The 17,990-nt window shown below is 39.8% G+C and overlaps 1 protein-coding gene across 2 annotated transcripts in view; it reads left to right on the top strand.

Moving 5' to 3' along the window:
• The window catches only part of NTRK3 (neurotrophic receptor tyrosine kinase 3), a gene marked incomplete at its 3' end in the record, with an annotated part of 368,520 nt that overhangs the window by 306,764 nt on the left and 43,766 nt on the right, over positions 1–17,990 (top strand). For both annotated transcript variants that reach the window (XM_081337317.1, XM_081337316.1), the window contains 3 exons: positions 1,140–1,270; positions 8,597–8,769; positions 14,906–15,149. In XM_081337317.1, the coding sequence (XP_081193443.1) occupies positions 1,140–1,270; positions 8,597–8,769; positions 14,906–15,149 (548 nt within the window). The remainder of the gene's footprint in view (positions 1–1,139; positions 1,271–8,596; positions 8,770–14,905; positions 15,150–17,990) is intronic.

The following is a 17,990-nucleotide window of genomic DNA, read 5'->3' as shown; positions in this document are numbered from 1 at the left end:
AGATATTTTTTTCATTCGTTGTACTTTCGTAACAGCCCATGATAGTTGTATATCACTTGGCCAGTAATAGGTATATTCCTATTTGGAAATTACGTTCGGTAGATTTAGCTATTTTCTCATATCGGAATGGAAATAGTTTGAAAATAGTTTCCATTCTGACAAGCTCATTTCCAAAATCTAGATGGACTCCATTGCATGGCCAATGAAATGTCTGGGAGATAGTGAGATTGTCAGACCTCCCCTTATGAAATTGGTCTTCACACTCTGCCAGCTTTTCTCCATCTGCTTTCATGGTAGCAGCAATTGTAATAAGGAAATTATATCTGAATTACTTGTGTTTCTTTGCCCCTGGAATGCTAACTCCTGCAGGATGGAACCGTTGTCAGCCAGAGAAATGTTGTGTTGCCATTGTCCTTGAATATATGTCCCAAATATTTCTGACCTAGAATGTAATTCTACCACCCACCCACCCACCCATCCAAAAATACTGATTTGTTTCCGGAAGAAATAGATAGCATTGATTTCAGAGCATACATGTTTGTTTTTTGTTTGCTTTTTTAAAAAAATGCAACAGTAATGTAGATAAATATTATATATAAGCAAACTCATACTCTAGGTTTGTCTGAAGCATAATCTCCTGCTGCAATAAATAAATAAATGGGGAGGGGGGGAATTTTGGAAACAGAATCATCAATCAAATGGTGGGGAAAAACCGTGACACAAGATGCCCCTCCACACACACACTCCTTGAGCAAAAAGATACCCTACTTCTTAACAAGATGAAATGTTCTAAAGTCCTGCTGCCTTCTCAAAGATTATGGATTTATTATGAGTAATAAAGGTGCTTTTTTTCCAAAAGACAACTGGACTTCCTTTGTTTTTCTTTGAAGATGTTATGCTTCTTTAGAACTGAACTGAAGTGAAAAATCTTCAAGGAAAAACAAAGGAAGTCCAATTGTCTTTTGGAAAAAAAGCACCGTTGGGACATCCATGATCTGGATGACTGAGAGTCTCCATAAACTCTCATTTTGCAAATTGGGGACCTGTTCTGGAGTGGGAAAGAAGAACAAACGGCGAACTGTTGTTTGTATTAACATTATTTCCTGCTTTCCTCCTGTCCTGCCCCTTGCCCTTTGCAGATGTACAGCATATTAAGAGAAGAGACATCATCCTTAAGAGAGAACTGGGTGAAGGTGCTTTTGGGAAGGTGTTCCTGGCTGAGTGCTATAACCTCAGTCCCACCAAGGACAAGATGCTGGTAGCTGTGAAGGTAAAATATGAAATATGGCAGCTCACATCAGATTCTGAAGTTCTTCCTATGGTTTCCTTTGAAGCCAAAGTAGCTGTCAAGGTTCCAAACAATGAAACCAAATAAATCAGAACTCCGAGGCTTGAAGCTTCCTCAAAGCGCATGTTTTTTTTGGGGGGGATACATAATATCGGCATGGTCAAAAGTGAAACCAATGCTAAACCTCCCCGTAAAGATTCAATGTAGCTAAATCTAACAATTCCCTTCCCTTTGCTATGTGATAGATCACACCACCCAATCGAAGTAATTGGTGGGCTCCATTAAACCTCTTTCCTCCACCTTCCAGCTTGTGTGGGAATGACCTTGGTTCCCATGGGACCACTCTATGTTTAGTCTAGCAATGCTGCCGTTTTCCTTCCCCCTTCCCCCCCCCAACCTGTGGCAACTTAAAACAACGAAGATAGCTCCAGCCGGTTCATTTCAGAAGTTGACACTAGCAACATCAGTTACTTCAGAATGCTTGTGGCTACTTTTCTGACAAGGGTAGACCGCTTGATGGTGCTAGGCAAAGGAATTCTGTATTTAGTCAATATGATGACTCTGTAAACCGCTTAGAGAGGGACTGCAAAGCACTGTGAAGCGGTATATAAGTCAAGGGCGATTGCTATTGCTAACAATTCCTCCTAAGCATGATTTCAACAGATAAAGGAAATATTTTCAACAAATGACTTGGGAGGTTTTGTCCTAAGCTTTTAAAAAAACAAAAACAAATGGTTTTTCTCTAGCTCTGGTAGTAGAAAATATGTCTGTTTGTTTGGACGGGGTGAAGATAAAGTAAAGGGCAAAAGAAAAGAGTTCTGTTGCTCTCAGGGCTTCACGTTAACATCAGGAAGATAGTAGAAAGCTAAAAATAATCAAGAGCCTAGGATGAAGACAGATGTTTTTAGGTCTGAACAGCATACCATCATCTATCTAAATATTTGTGGTCAACTTCTCCACTGATAGAAAAAAATATGAAATAAAATTATGTGATGCCTTGAAGAGATGGGGGTAAAATGTAAGATATTAAAACTGTTTTTTTAAAGTATTTTCTGTTTTCGAAGAGAAAAAAACAACTTTCAAGAGCAGTTTCTTAGGACCGCGTAATAATTTTTGAGAAAGGATGACAGTTAGATGTAACTGAGTTTTCTTTTGGATCCCTCCACAATAGATCAAGATTTTTAAGAGACATTCAATAAATTGACTGAATTGGAGAATTCCTTCACCCCCAAGCTTAAAAACACTTTGTGAAGTTCCTCCCAAGCTCTATTCCTATAGAAAATATCTTTAGAGGTTTTTTTTTAAAAAAAAAAGAATGAAAGAGGAATTTTCCTCTATTAATTGGTCATTCTAATGAAATCATGATAGCAAATATTATTGCTATTATTACTAGTTCTTGATTTACTTCTTTGTTTTTTCAGCCTAAAATGAATCCCCACAGCAGATTATGTTATAACAAATATTCAACTGAACTTCTTTTAAAACAATGGAAACATCTTTTGATGGAGTTAAAAGAGATATTCAGGCCAACAATAACCAAGGTCCTAAAGAATATGACCTTAAATGCTTAAAATGTTTGTAGACCCAACAGAAGAAAAACACCAAAACATATTGCAATCTAGACACCAGCATGATATATTTAAAGTGGAAGATCCACATTTTAGCTCAACTCAGCCATACAATGCTCAGAATTGCTTTATAATCAGTCACCCTGAATACTTTTATGAAATAAATACACTTTTTTTAAAAAAATCCCATTTATATCCTGCCCTTCTCCGAAGACTCAGGGCGGCTTACAATCTAAAGCACAAATCAATGTGCTTAGCAATAGCCTTCATTCTATGTATATGCCTGCTTATTAGGGCTTTCGGTCCCCCCCCAAACGGCATTATTACAAAGTCAGCTTATTGCCCCCAACAATCTGTGTCCTCATTTTACCTACCTCGGAAGGATGGAAGGCTGAGTCAACCTTGAGTCTGGTGGGACTCGAACCTGCACTAATTGCAGACAGCTGGTGTTACTTAAGGAGGCATTAGCCCACTGCTCCACCAAGGCTCTGGTTTCCAGAAGCCAGAAGAAGCAGAAAAGATGACGAGCTTCCTGGAGCAAGGATTTTTATCATGAAGAGAAGGACTAGGGGTGACGTGATAGCAGTCTTCCAGTATTTGAGAGACTGTCACAGAGAAGAGGGGTCAACCTGTTCTGCAAAACACCTGAGAGTAGGACAAGAAGCAATTGATGGAAGATCATTAAAGAGAGATCCAACTTTGGGAAAAGTGAGAACACTTAATCAGTAGAACAGCTTACCTCTGAAAGTTGTGGGTGCTTCATCCTGGAGGTTTTCAAGAAGGGACTGGACAGCCATTTGTTGGGAATAGTATAGGGTCTCCTGCTCAATCAGGGGGTTGGGCTAGAAGACCTTCCAACCCTATTATTCTATATTCTACACAGGGGGACGTGCCCCATTTTCCATATTTTAAGAAGTCAACACTGTATTTCAATGAGTACATTTCAAATTGTTGCAGCATGTCAATGACTGCCTCAATGGGCAGGAAACAATCCCAAACTAATCATTTACCAGAAAGTCAATTGTTGAGATTTACCACCACAAATTACATTTTCTGTATACTTCTAGAGGCCTCTCTACAATGGCAATTGTTATTAGCAATGTTCCAATATCTAAGAGGCTGCCACAAAGAAGAGGGGGTCAACCTATTCTCCAAAGCCCCCGACGATAGAATAAGAAGCAACGGATGAAAAAAGTAACCAAGGAGAGAAGCAACCTAGAACTAAGGAGAAATTTCCTGACAGTTAGGATAATTAATCAGTTGAACGACTTACCTCTGGAAGTTGTGGGCGCTCCATCACTGGAGGTTTTTAAGAAGAGATTGGACAACCATTTGTCTGGAATGGTATAGGGTTTCATGCCTGAGCAGGAGGTTGGATTAGAAGACCTCCAAGGTCCCTTCCAACTTTGTTATTCTGTTATTACTGAGCAAATACATACACATTGATATTAACCAGTGACCTTCAGTCCATTGTCCATAAGGTCAATGGGGGACCCAGAGTAAGTCTTGAAACCAAGAAACTTGAACCTGGTACTTTTGTTTGTAGCATGCAAAGTGTCTTTCTAAATAGATAGATAGATAGATAGATAGATAGATAGATAGATAGATAGATAGATAGATAGATAGATAGATAGGAGCTGGAAACCTGGCAGAGGGCTTGTGAAGAGCCCACAGATTCATTGGTATAAACACGCCTCTCATTGCCTGCCCATGAGACAAGCCACAGGAATATGAATATATCCAATTTGTGTTGGACTCTGTTGGATTCCTTTAGCTTATCAGAATAATTGTGAGCAAGCAGGTATTCTTTTAAGCTCCCGGAATCTGACATTGATGATTTAAAAGGTTAGAATCAGTGGGACACATACCATTTGAAATTGCAGATGAAAACTCATCTGAGTGATTTCCCCCCCACATTTAAATAAGAGTATGCAAGGCATAGAAATACAGAAAATCAAGGGCAATTTTTTTTGCCTCTCATCCCCTCTTAAACTGTACAGATACTATTTTGTAATAAGACAACAACGTGCAGTTGGTTTAATATTCCATGGCTCCCACTCTGGTTCAATAACTGACATCTGTTATGCATATTCTATGGAGGATAAAAATGCTAAATAAATATAATTATGTACTCCCAGTTTATTGGATAGGGGTGATAAAATTCGAAAAGCCTTGCCTATGGATAACAAAATAGGTCTGGAGTCTCAATTTTGACTTTAGCATTCATAACTAATTTTGAGAACAAATTGTTTCATCTTTGGTTCAAAACCCTCATGAGGAAATATACAGAATTCAGGCACATCAGCCCCAGTAACAATTCCATACATGCACTAGACAAAATTACCTAATCATAGCAAACCAGAATTTGGTTGAGAAGCCACTTTCAGTACAAATGGGAGATTGATTCTCCCAGGAAATTATTATGAAGCATAAAGAATGGAAACAAGGGTTTTGGAAATTATGAAGAGTGAAATGCCTTGCTTTTATTACTGCAGGTTTTTTTTTTCCAAGTATCCACAATTCCCACCCACCCATAAGAAAACGTTTACCCTGAGCACATGCTTCTTCAGAATAAAGGCAGCAAAATCATTTTCTTCAAAATAAAAGGATTCACTGGTTCAGAAGAATCATAATAATGAGATATGGAGTCTTTGCCTTTAAGGTTATAAGACTTGGATTCTTGTTGTTGTTGTTAGCTGCGAAGTCGTGTCCGACCCATCGCGACCCTATGGACAACATTCCTCCAGGCCTTCCTGTCCTCTACCATCTTCTGGAGTCCATTTAAGCTCGCGCCTACTGCTTCAGTGACTCCATCCAGCCACCTCATTCTCTGTCGTCCCCTTCTTCTATTGCCCTCGATCTTTCCCAGCATTAGGCTCTTCTCCAGTGAGTCCTTCCTTCTCATTAGGTGGCCAAAGTACTTGAGTTTTAGCTTCAGAATCTGGCCTTCTAAAGAGCAGTCAGGATTGATCTCCTCTAGGACTGACCGGTTTGATCGCCTTGCTTGGATTCTTACTGGGCTAGAAATAGGTAGAAGCTTTTACCTTTGAGATTATTTACTGCTTTCTCTCTCTTGTCTCTCTCTCTCTGTGTCTCTCTCCTTCCCTCCCCCCTATTGCAAGACAGACAAACAAACAAACAAAGAGAGTTGAGAGAAATGTCAAGTGGGATGAGTTGTCAGCCAGTATCCAGAGAAATTATTTCATAATTGCTGGCGTTGTTTGTGTTTCTATAATGTATGGACCCCAGAAACCCCCATTTTCTTTCTTAACGTTTCACTTAGGCACTAGTTTTATTAGACATATCATCTAATAGATGCCATTAGCAATCTGATTCTACTCTAGATATTTAAAAAACAGAAGAGAATATGTGCAGCTCAGGGTTGAACTGTGGAGGTCTTGATACTTTCTCAGCTTGGCTGTTTTCTTGCAGATATTTCATCAGTGCGCTGATGATGTTACCTAGTTGGGTAATAAAACAACTGCAAGAAAGCAACCAAGCTCAGAGGTCACCAATAACCCCACAGATATGGAAAGGCTAACCAGAGAAGTTCCACTGAATTTCCCTAATACATTTCCTAGAAAATAACATAAAAGATGGCTAAGAAATGGATCTTAGAGAGTTCCTCCTTAATACTTGCTCTAGGTTATTAATTTCTTTTTTAAAGGAAAAAGAAATAACTGATCCCAAACAAAAATCAATCCAACTGAAAAAACAAAACAAAAATCAATCCAACTGGAAAAAAAAATTCTCTGATCACATTACCTTGTGTTCCCTCACAATTTCTTGAGTACATTGCCTGAGAAGAATAAAATAGAATAGAATAGAATAGAATGGAATGGAATGGAATGGAATGGAATGGAATAGAATAGAAGCTGGAAGGGTCCTTAGAGATCTTCTAGTTCAGCCCCCCACTCAAGCAGGAGAACCTATACCATCTCAGACAAGTGACTGTCTAGCCTCTTCTTAAAAACCTCCAGTGATGGAGCGCCCACGATTTCTGAAGGCAGGTTGCTTCTCTCTGAGAATACATTCGTCCCAAATGTCATATGGAAATCGCATGTGCCCAGTGCAAAGAAATTGTGCATCATGTTCAAAAGGCAAAGCAATATTCCACTGGGTAAGCAGGGATGGAGAAACTGCACTCTGCATATTGCATATTGCACATGACTACATCTCCTTTTTGGTCTTTCCTTTGTTGCCAAGATTAAGCAGCAAAATGATGCAATTTTGGCAGCACAATTGCAAGTTCTTTGGGGGGAAAAGATTAAGGTTGGGGATGGAAATGACTTGCCTCCTAGAGGCTGTGTTTTCCAGAATGACTTTTAATGCAAGATGAATTCATATCACATTATTTCTCAAAGACAAAAGGCCCACAACTGCCTAAAGACTATTGAAATCTGTGGGATCTTTCCATTCTCATTTTCCTAAGCAAATTTTCCCTCATTGCTTTGATCTCTTATCTGCATTGGCAGGGGAGAAACTTGATGCCAAGACATTTTATATCCCAATATCATCTTGGGATCAGGACCTCTGGGAACTGTAATTTCCTAAGACTCCTAATTGAACTTCTCAAAGGTATTCTGTCATTGGTGCCTTTGCTGAGCAAATAGCTGTCTATATTAATTCATCCCAACATGCTTCTAAGTAATAAAGAACTTCAGATGTAAAATCATTGTCCTTGACACTTACCGGTAGCAAAGCAAAACAGAAGAACAGCTTGCCTAAAACAAAGCAGTGAAGGATCTGGTGACTCATTAAAGACACACGCATTCTTCATCCAATGAGCTTTTATTATGCATCAGGTGCTGGGTTTATAATTCCAAGATTTTGTTGCTTTCGCCTTAGCTAACTAATTTATATGCTAACTCTAGAAAATAGCCAAGGAATCCTCTGTGACAGCCAGAATCACGTACAGGCTGGGCACAAGATTTTCATGCAAAAGTTGCCAGCTCATTTCTTTCAAGTTATCAGTGGAAGCATAGCACAGTGACATAGCTCATACCTTGAATGGAATGGAAAAGTTCAATCTTAGACATTTCCAAATAGGATTGAATATCCATTGGAAGCATCTGCCAGTTGATCTCAGCCAATGATGTCACTGAGTATAAGCCAGCTTCTCATATTCCAAAGTATTCATCTGTATTTGCTCAATGGACAAGGCTTAGTTCATATGACCCAAGATCTGGTTAACGAAGCAGAATAGGAAGGAACATTCTTGTGTTCACATAACGTCCTATACCCAACCAAATAAAATATACACAATGATTTGTTTCATATAACATGCTAAAACATTGGCTGGGTTCCTACAATATTCTGAATCATTGGAAGAATCTTCTCCAAACTCAACAACTAACAGCTTCATGAGCACATCCATGCAGATTTCTTGGCAACAATGTCAAAGTAGTTTGCCATTATATAGGGGGATTTTTTTTTAAAAAAAACCCTTTACCTTATGTCCTTGGCATTTCCTGATATTTTCCCTCCAGTTACTAATCAGGGCTGACCCCGCTTAATTTCCATTCTAACCAATATTCAGAACTCATATTTTAATATAATGTAGCACATTGTGTAAACCAATTCTAATTCTTTGTAATCTATCTCTGTCTAGAATGATACGGGGAGAATTATAGACAATAAGTTTAAAAATTGTAAGCAAGTTATTTTTCATGACTTTCACCATCTCTCCTATCCATCCATCCGTCCATCTATCTTTCTTCTTTTGTTTTTGTTTTTTTAGGCTCTCAAGGACCCAACTTTGGCTGCCCGAAAGGACTTCCAGAGGGAGGCAGAGCTGCTCACCAACCTGCAGCATGACCATATTGTAAAATTTTATGGTGTCTGTGGCGAAGGAGATCCACTCATCATGGTCTTCGAATACATGAAGCACGGGGACTTGAATAAGTTTCTGAGGTAAAGGCTAAATATACTACTCAGTTATAGAAAGGGAAGAACAGAAATTGATATGAGGGATAGGGCATGAGTGCAAATATCTTGACTTCATCGAACTGGGTATGGCTAGAAGGACATGATATCAGTATTCCAGTATTTGAGGGGCTGCCACAAAGACAAGGGCATCAAACTAGGCTCAAAAGCACCAGAAGGCAAGACAAGAAACACTGGATGGAAACGAATCAAGGAGAGAAGCAACCTGGAATTAAGGAGAAACTTCCTAACAGCAACAATAATTAACCAGTGGAACAGCTTGCCTTTAGAAGTTGTGGGTGCTCTATCACTGGAGGCTTTTAAGAAGAGACTGGATATCCACTTGTCTCAAATTGTATAGGTTCCCTTCCTTGACCAAGGAGTTGGACTAGAAGACCTCCAAGCTTCCTTCCCGCTCTATTCTGATTGATTGATCTTCCCACTGTCCGACCAAGTTTTAGAAACTGTGAAACTGCTTTTCTTCGCCTTGAACCCTCTGTGGTACTATGGCTACTGTGCAAATATGGGACTAACTTAACACAAGTAGTGGTGTCCTTTGCCATTACAGACACTACAAGGAAGTCTGGAGCACTGTCACGCTAAGCCATAGGCAGCTGTATGTGACTAGCCAGAAATTAGGATTTAAGCCAGGGAAACTGACCAGAAGGCTCAAACTAGGGACCAAAACCAAGGAGAACTCAGCTGTAATTCAGGGAACATCTCAGACAAGAAACTCACATCACTCTCACTGCCAATAAATCATATGACAAACCGGATAATTCATTATCAAGACATTTCTCCAAGCTGTATTTTTGGCAGTGTCAATTTATGGCAGCTCTTTGCTAAATCTGAGATTTTCAGTCCTAGCACTGATCTTTCCTTCTGGATTTGTCCTCCTGCTTCCTCAGCCACTTACGGATCTGCATAAGGATTTTAGCATGAACTGGGGCTTGGTGCTTTCTTATACTCTGGTCTTTAGTTGGTAATTAATTTGCCAAGAAAGTCCAGCTTCTCCCCTGGACTGGATGGTTTACCTTTTCCAGTTCTACAAAAATTGTGCAAAATAATAATAATAATAATAATAATAATAATAATAATAATAATAATAATAATAATAATAATAATAATAATAATAATCATCATCATCATCATCATCATCATCATCATCATCATCATCATCATCATCATCATCATCATCATGATCCTAGCCAATCTATCTTACCAGCATTTTCATCAGCTTGGAACAGCCAATAGCCGAACACAAAAATGGATGGAGATGCTGTTCTTCTGTCATGTTGAAATCAAGGGCTAATGTTCCAGAATTCATGCAACGGTGCTCCCATTTTTCAGTAATGATTATTTGTTATTTGCTAGTATTTAGTTAATTGGACTTTTGCGATATGTGTTGCGTGGGTTTCCTCTCCTGCTACGTTGATTAAGCGGGATTGCAAAGCAATTGTGTCAATAATTTAGATGGCAGCTCCACTTCTAGGTTTGAGGTTTTGCCAAGGCAATTATTCTGTTGTCAAAGCTGACACATGACTGGGGTGAGGGGAAAAAAAAAAAGCAAATCTCTTTCCTCTAGATTTCATTTATTTTAGCTGGCATCCAGAGGACAAGAAATATTGGGATGCTTCGAAAGACAGTCTTGCCCTCTTCGAAGAGATAGAGGAACTCTGTAAAATCTGAAACCGGCAGACCACAGTTGCAGGATGAGTGGAAGAGTTGTCAGTCTTGACATATCTTTTTGGTTTCCATTCCCCCTACAGTCCTGTTGTCTAAATGTGGGCAACTCAGAGAGATTAAATGCATTTTCCAAGTCAATCTGACAAGCTAGCAAAAAGCCAACAGCTTTGTTCCAGTAGATTTAACAAAGGAATATTGACATATTCCCCCATGCAAGCAAGGTCAGCTGGGTCATTTGTTCCAGGAACAGGATTTCTCTCTCTCTCTCCCCCCCACCCACTTCCCTTCTTGTGAGAATTGAAGAAACTTAGTGAGATCACTGTGGGGGCAAACGTTTAAGGCCCCTCCAATCCCTTCCACCATTATATACAAAATCCCAGCTTGGGACATCAATACTCGCTACTTGTCTGGAGGAGGGGCTAACTGGGTTTTCTTTCCCAGTGAAAATGTTGTTGACTCTTTGATGTATTTATAGCACAATGTGGGGTGGATTATCCATTTGATAAGGCAGTTACATCTTAAAAGAGCCAAAGTAGCACCATCCATTTAGCCTATGCACTGTCATAGAAAGCTTGTTCAAATAAAATGGTTTTTCAGTGTTCCCATAAGATTCCTGTAGTGCTTTCTCTATGCTACAGTAATTTGTAAGCATTCAGGCACAGGTAAAGATTGATCATTCTTTCTGTTTCTTTCAATGAATCAAGGGAACGATTTATTGAAGTAAAGGGATATAGACCGGACAGATCACTTAACATAACAACTCCCTTTTATGATCATGTAATCAATTTGGGGTAGAATCGGGGCAACTGGATGGAGCTGGGCATTTACTGGCTGGATGCCCTTCCTGCTGCCATGCAGAGTTCACAGCAGATTTTTTTTTCTTTCTTTGTGCCCTAGGAGAGATACATCTGCCCCTACCTAGGACTGAACTCTCAACCTTCCTAGTGGAAGGCAAACATTTTCACCTCTAGATCACCATGTAGCTCTATTACTGAATGTACCAATGTTCATTTTATATTAAATGAGAAGTTGTGTAACCATGGTTTGCTGAGTAAGCCTCAGTGGCCAAGTTAAGCCATAATAAACATTTACGTACACAAACCAAACAAAACATGATGCGAAATGTGATTCTTGCCAATATTTTGTTTAGCAAGCAAGCCTCCAAAACTGCCATTCATTCTTAGAAGGCTATCTAAATTCTTTTAAAATAGAGATGTTTATGGAGATTCTCAATCGTCCAGGTCGTGGTTATCCCAAAGGTGCTTTTTCCAAAAGGCAACTGAATTTTCTTCTTGTTGTTTTTTCCCCTTTGAAAACTTTTCACTTCTCATCCAACAAACTTCTTCAGTTCTAACTGACTGGTGGGGAATGATTGGTGAGAATTGATTCCCCAGCAGTCAATTAGAGCTGAAGAAGCTTCTGGGATGAAGTTTTCAAAGCCAAAAAAAAAAAAAAACCAACCCCAAGAATGTCCACTTGCCTTTTGGAAAAAGCATCTTTGGGACTAAAGAGAGCATCTGAGTCCTGGCTAGGAAAAGACAGAAGTTTAAAAATCTCTTTCAGATAAAACCAAAAAACCCAGTAAGAAAATAAAATGTTGAGTTTTCCAACAGAAAAGCTTCCACTGCGATACATAAAGTGAAAAAGAAAAAAAACAACACCTCTCAATCATATGATCGTTGCTTTGTTTCCTTTCAAAAGTGAGGGTTTCCCATAACTTCTGGAAAAAAATCCTTAAATTATGAAGACAACTAATGCATCAGGTGGCATCATTTTTTTTTTTAATTTATGCCATCTGCAGGGCATGGGCTTGTACATGTTTTAAGGAGGAGCCATGTAAAAATGCGACATTTTCACTTAAAATCCAATATTTCCCTCCCTATGACTCCTATACCAGGGGTCTTCAAACGTGACCCTGACTGAAGAATTCTGGGAGTTGAAGTCCACAAATCATAAAAGGGCCAAGTTTGAAAAGCCCTGCATATATAGTTCCCGGGAAGGTAGATTAGCCATTTCTATGGTTGCCTTCCAGAAGTTGTCTAACACAAAACTCCTGCAGTGGAAAAACTGAAGCTAAGACCTGTGTTTGCATTTGCGTTTTTCACTGTTGCTCTCTGCTTGTTTTTACCTTGGGCATTTTAATTTATTACTATGGTACAATTTTATTATTGTTAGCTGTTGGGAACCTTAGACGTAGGTATGCAGTGGCATACAAACCTAATCATATATCCTTCATATCGTATCTCATCAACCCTGGGAAAGTTGAAAATCAAGACTTGTATTTTCAAGCCAGAAGGAGCTTAGGTCTCAGAAGAGAAAGAGCTAGCAGACTGAAATTTTCAATTTGCTGGCTAGGCTGCTGCTGTTGACAAAGGTAAAAATGCCAGCAGCTGTTTTAAAGAAAAAGGAAATGAGCCACAAAAGGGACATTGCGGCATGCTAGCAGAAAATCACACCACACTGTTGTTATTAATGATCTCTGGGGCATTCCTTCTAGCTGGCGGAATGCTGCTATGGATGATAAGCCGGGCAATTGATCAAATGGCAAAAGTGTAATTCCAGAGTTGGATGAGAAGATCTCCTTCACGTGTTCAGGGTCCAATTCACGAAGCAAACAGCTTTTCTGTGTGGTTAGCTCATGGCCCTGATACACAATTATAAGGCATTTTGGTGACACCTGTCTGCATTCTGAAGGGATAATGGAAATAGGACAGTATTCACCAATACTGTTGTGAATCGAATCGGTTTCTTAATACAATTTTAGCAGCAGAAGCAAAGTATGCTACCAAGAGGTGACTTGGTTTTTGTCAGTCGGGTTATCCATCATTCTAAAATGTTTGGGGCGGGGGAAACCTCCTCTTTTTACCTGATCTTGCAAATCGCATAGTTTGAAATTCATATGTTATTTCTCAGGGTTTTGTTGTTGTTGTTTTTTTAAAAAAAACACAAATATTTTTCCCCCCGAGAGATCTTTGCATTTGTACTGCATGCATGTTTTCCCCAAGTACGGTGTTTGCTTAAAATATGAGACTACATTGCAAGCTTCAGATTATACTCCAATTAAATATTAGCTAATATTTCTCAAGAGGTGTTTGAGATACTGCTTGTATATCCTTCTCCTCCTCCTTTCACCCCCTCCCACTTCCCAAACAAGTCACTTTTAGATGTAAGATTTTTTTTTTATCTTTGACACATGCTTCTTCACCTGTCCTAAGCTAGGCTACCAAGAGAGGCCACCAAGAATTCTCTACTGCAGATTGGGGCAGATTGCTTTGAAGCCCCATGAATAGAAAGTTCATGATTAAAAAGAAGATCAAACAAACTCTCTGGGCTATTTATTGTTGTCGAGATTTCACTGAATTGTAACTAAAGTTTTTTTGGATACAAATAGCCTAGCTGTCTTTTCCCAGAGAAAGAAGGTAGTGACACATCTTAATTGGGAACTGGTGCTTCCAATAAATCTGGAGCAGAGATTGAAGATTGCTGCTCTAAAAAAACCCCCCCAAAAAAATCTTGTTCCCACAATGGAGGAATAGATTGAAAAGGTGATGGGACTGATGGAGACTGCGTGAATTAGGGGCAAGAACGTAAATAGTTTTGTGGTTATTTGCAAACCACTTCTGGACTTTCTGCATGGAAGAGACAAAAAAAGGAAACTTTGACTTGGGGTTTTGACAATTAAGAGGGTTGTTATAGCAATGACTGGTGTTTGTTTATTTGTTTATTTATTGGTTTATTAATTATTTGATTTCTATAAACCCTCCCCCCCCCTCATAGCAAATGAATCTGGTGACTCACAGTTCAGTTATTTAGCGTCACTACAAAATTGGTATTATAACTTTATTATGTCTCTTACTGCGCTGAAAAAAGTCAGAAGTCTCTGTTTTTATATTTTATATTAAGGAGAAAAAACCGTTTGAAGTAAATTTAGTTTAAGATAAATAAAATAAAAAGATATATATAGATAGAGATATGGAGATATGGAGATATAGAGATAGATAGATAGATAGATAGATAGATAGATAGATAGATAGATAGATAGATAGATAGATAGATAGATAGATGATAGAGATAGATAGATAGATGATAGATAGAATAGATAGATAGAGAATAGATAGATGATAGAGATAGATAGATAGATAGATAGATAGATAGATAGATAGATAGATAGATAGGATAGATAGATAGATAGAGATAGATATATAGATAGATAGATAGATAGATAGATGATACATAGATAGATAGATGATAGATAGATAGATAGATAGATAGATAGATAGATAGATAGATAGATAGATAGATAGATAGATAAAAGGATGTATATTTATGGTAAGATAAATAAAAAAATATATTAAGCAATAAAATTTTTAAAAAAGAAATGCTCTCGGTTGTTCTGTAATCTGCTCCGTTGGACCTGACCCTGCCTTTCTTTTCCCAGGGCACATGGGCCAGATGCAATGATCCTCGTGGATGGTCAGCCTCGGCAAGTCAAAGGGGAATTGGGACTTTCTCAAATGCTGCACATTGCTAGCCAGATTGCCTCGGGAATGGTCTATCTTGCCTCCCAGCACTTTGTACACAGAGACCTGGCCACGAGGAACTGCTTGGTGGGAGTTAATCTGCTGGTGAAGATTGGAGACTTTGGGATGTCCAGAGATGTCTACAGCACCGATTATTACAGGGTAAGGCAGACTTGAGAGGATCGGTTGGAGCGAGTGGCATAAACAGAGGTTGGAGAAAAGAAACCAAGTTAACAACTTTGTTCCATCCCGACTCACTCAGGATCAGTGGTGGGATTCAGCTGGTTCGCACCACTTCGGCAGAACCGGTAGCTATTTTTTTGTTGCCCAGGCCCAGATTGGATTTCCGGAAGCAGCATCCACACAGAGAACAGGTTGTTCACATATTTAAATTCCACCACTGCTCAAGATGGAGCAATTTTTATGAGGGATGGTTCTGTCACATAAATCAACCAATGGCATGCACAAACTCTGATGCTGTATACCTTGGGATTTTATTTATTGGGTTTAAACAGCAGAAGAAGGGCAATACTTTCACAACAAGTGACATAAATAGGAGAGATGTCCACTATTAAAAAATCAAGTTCTGGCCTAGATAATCAAGTCTAGGGGAAAAAGAGACACATAAAAGTTCAAATTCTTCTGAAATAATTAATTTTTAGGTACTGGCTAATGGTTACTGGACCATTCTGAGAACAGAGTTCCACAGTTCCTACTATAGTTTATATAGTTCAGATGTAAACAAGCTGAAGGTCAAATATGGGTTTCCCCCCTATTATTGCATCAAAAGCTTTCACAAGGAATTTCTGCATATTTACGTCTTGCTCTTAACAGCAGAATAAAAGCCTCCTTAAAAGCAGAGAGAATTATATCAGGCAGAAAGATTCAGGAAAATCAACGCTTTGGCATGCTGTTGTTCTCCTTTTGTTCAGGAACATTTTAATTGTGCAGCACTGGAACATGGCAGGGCTGAGTAAAAATGCACGTTCATTCATGAGCAGCAAATTAGAAAGGACATTTTGGCAAGTTTTGAGACAAGATGCCATGCATCGGGTGACTGCTTAACCTCCCAGTGCCTAGATGCTATGTGATTCTGGGACATTTGGGGGCAGAACAGGGTGTCCACTGTGTTCAAATTATTCCAAAGAAAGAAGGGGGAAAAAATCACCATTCTTAATGAGGTGATGACATACTTCTGCCAATTATTAGCAGATGCCTCTGAATAAGGCTGGCTGAGCCCACCAAGGGACAGAATTCCACAGATGTGATTCAGTACAAATAAGCTTGATTCTATCTAGCAATACTAAAGCAGGGCCAATCCAGCTGGACTTCAAAATATAGAATCTACTATATCCAGGGCTTTTTTTTTCATAGAACGCTCAGAACGGAGTTCCGGCACCTTTTTTGGATGGAACCTTGTAGGGTAGGCAAGGCGGGTTGTATGACATGCGTGAGTTCCGGCACCTTTTTCTTTTACAAAAAAAGCACTGACTATATCTAAGAAATAGGGACGCGGTGGCTCAGTGGGTTAGGACGCTGAGCTTGTCGATCAGAAGGTCGGCAGTTTGGCGGGTTGAATCCTGAGTGCCGCGTAACAGAGTGAGCGCCTGTTACTCGTCCCAGCTTCTGCCAACCTAGCCATTCGAAAGCACGTAAAAATGCAAGTAGAAAAATAGGGACCACTACAGTGGGAAGGTAGCAGCGTTCCGTGCGCCTTTGGCATCTAGTCATGCCGGCCACATGACCACGGAGACGTCCTCGGACAAGCGCTGGCTCTTCGGCTTTGAAACAGAGATGAGCACCGGCCCCTAGAGTCGGAAACGACTAGCACGCATGTGCGGGGGAACCTTTACCTTTACCTTTATATCTAAGAAACCAAAGCTAAGAAGCGAAAGCCCTTAGATTCTTGTGCTTCCTAGTAGGCATAGACCCAAGCTGCAAATTAGTTAAGTGGCACTTACAACTTGAAGGACAATTGAACTACTAGTTGCTGTTTATTCCTCTTCTTCCTCCCATCCTCCTCTTCTGTTGTGACTATTCAACATCAACTGAAACCCATTAATGCCCTCTTTTGAATATCAGGAGCCATTTTTTTCCCATCCAGAATCCATTCCACATTTCTATTTCCTTGTTGTTTTCCGCCATATCTGTGAACTAAAAATTGGGACCATCTACAGTATTGCCATTTCATTCTGCTCTGTGCTTACATTGCTCTAGAGTTGTGAAAGATTTCCATAATGATGTGAACCCTAAGCACAGTGGAAGCCTTTATTCTTGCATGATGCTCAGAGAACATCTAGGTGTGGGGGAATCTGATGGCTCAGAAACTAGTCCTGAGGACAGAATACGGCCATTTCTTTCCTGCACAAGAGTTGGGGGAAGACTTATTAATGACAACATTCACTTTGGCAAAAAAAAAAAAAGCATTGGACTTACTGCAGTCAGTTCGATATTTATGAGCATTCCTAATTTTAAGTGGAACCTCTAGAACCTCATTAGAAATGGGACCTCCTGATTATCTGAAACTTTGGGTTAAGGTTTCCACATATGCACGTCATACACTGCATAAGTTGTGCCTGAAGACAATGGATTGTCTTCTGAGGTTTTGGGTGCTCCAGCACAGGAGGTTTCTAAGAAGAAGTTGGATGGCCATTTGTCTGAAATGGCATAGGGCAGGGGTGGCGAACCTGTGGCACGCGTGCCAGAGGTGGCACTCAGAGCCCTCTCTGTTGGCACACACGCCACCGCCACCACCAGCAGCAGGTCCATCAGGCTGCCACCGCTGCCCGGAGCAGGAGCCACACCCAGCACAAAGGAGGCGAAGGGGCCGACTAGCAAACTCGAGTAGAGGTGGCAAAGCAGAGGTCACCAACCATTGTTGATTGGTGGACTGGAAAAAGAGGGGGAAGCATTTTACATGCGTGCATGTGTGCACGGGGGCGTGCAAATGGAGTGGGGCTAGTGCCTGCGCGATACTAGCCCTGCCCCATTTTTGCGTTGTAC

Source organism: Vipera berus (assembly GCF_964194415.1).
Source record: "Vipera berus genome assembly, chromosome: 12".
Lineage (NCBI taxonomy): Eukaryota > Metazoa > Chordata > Lepidosauria > Squamata > Viperidae > Vipera > Vipera berus.
This window is presented reverse-complemented; position numbering and strand designations above follow the sequence as displayed.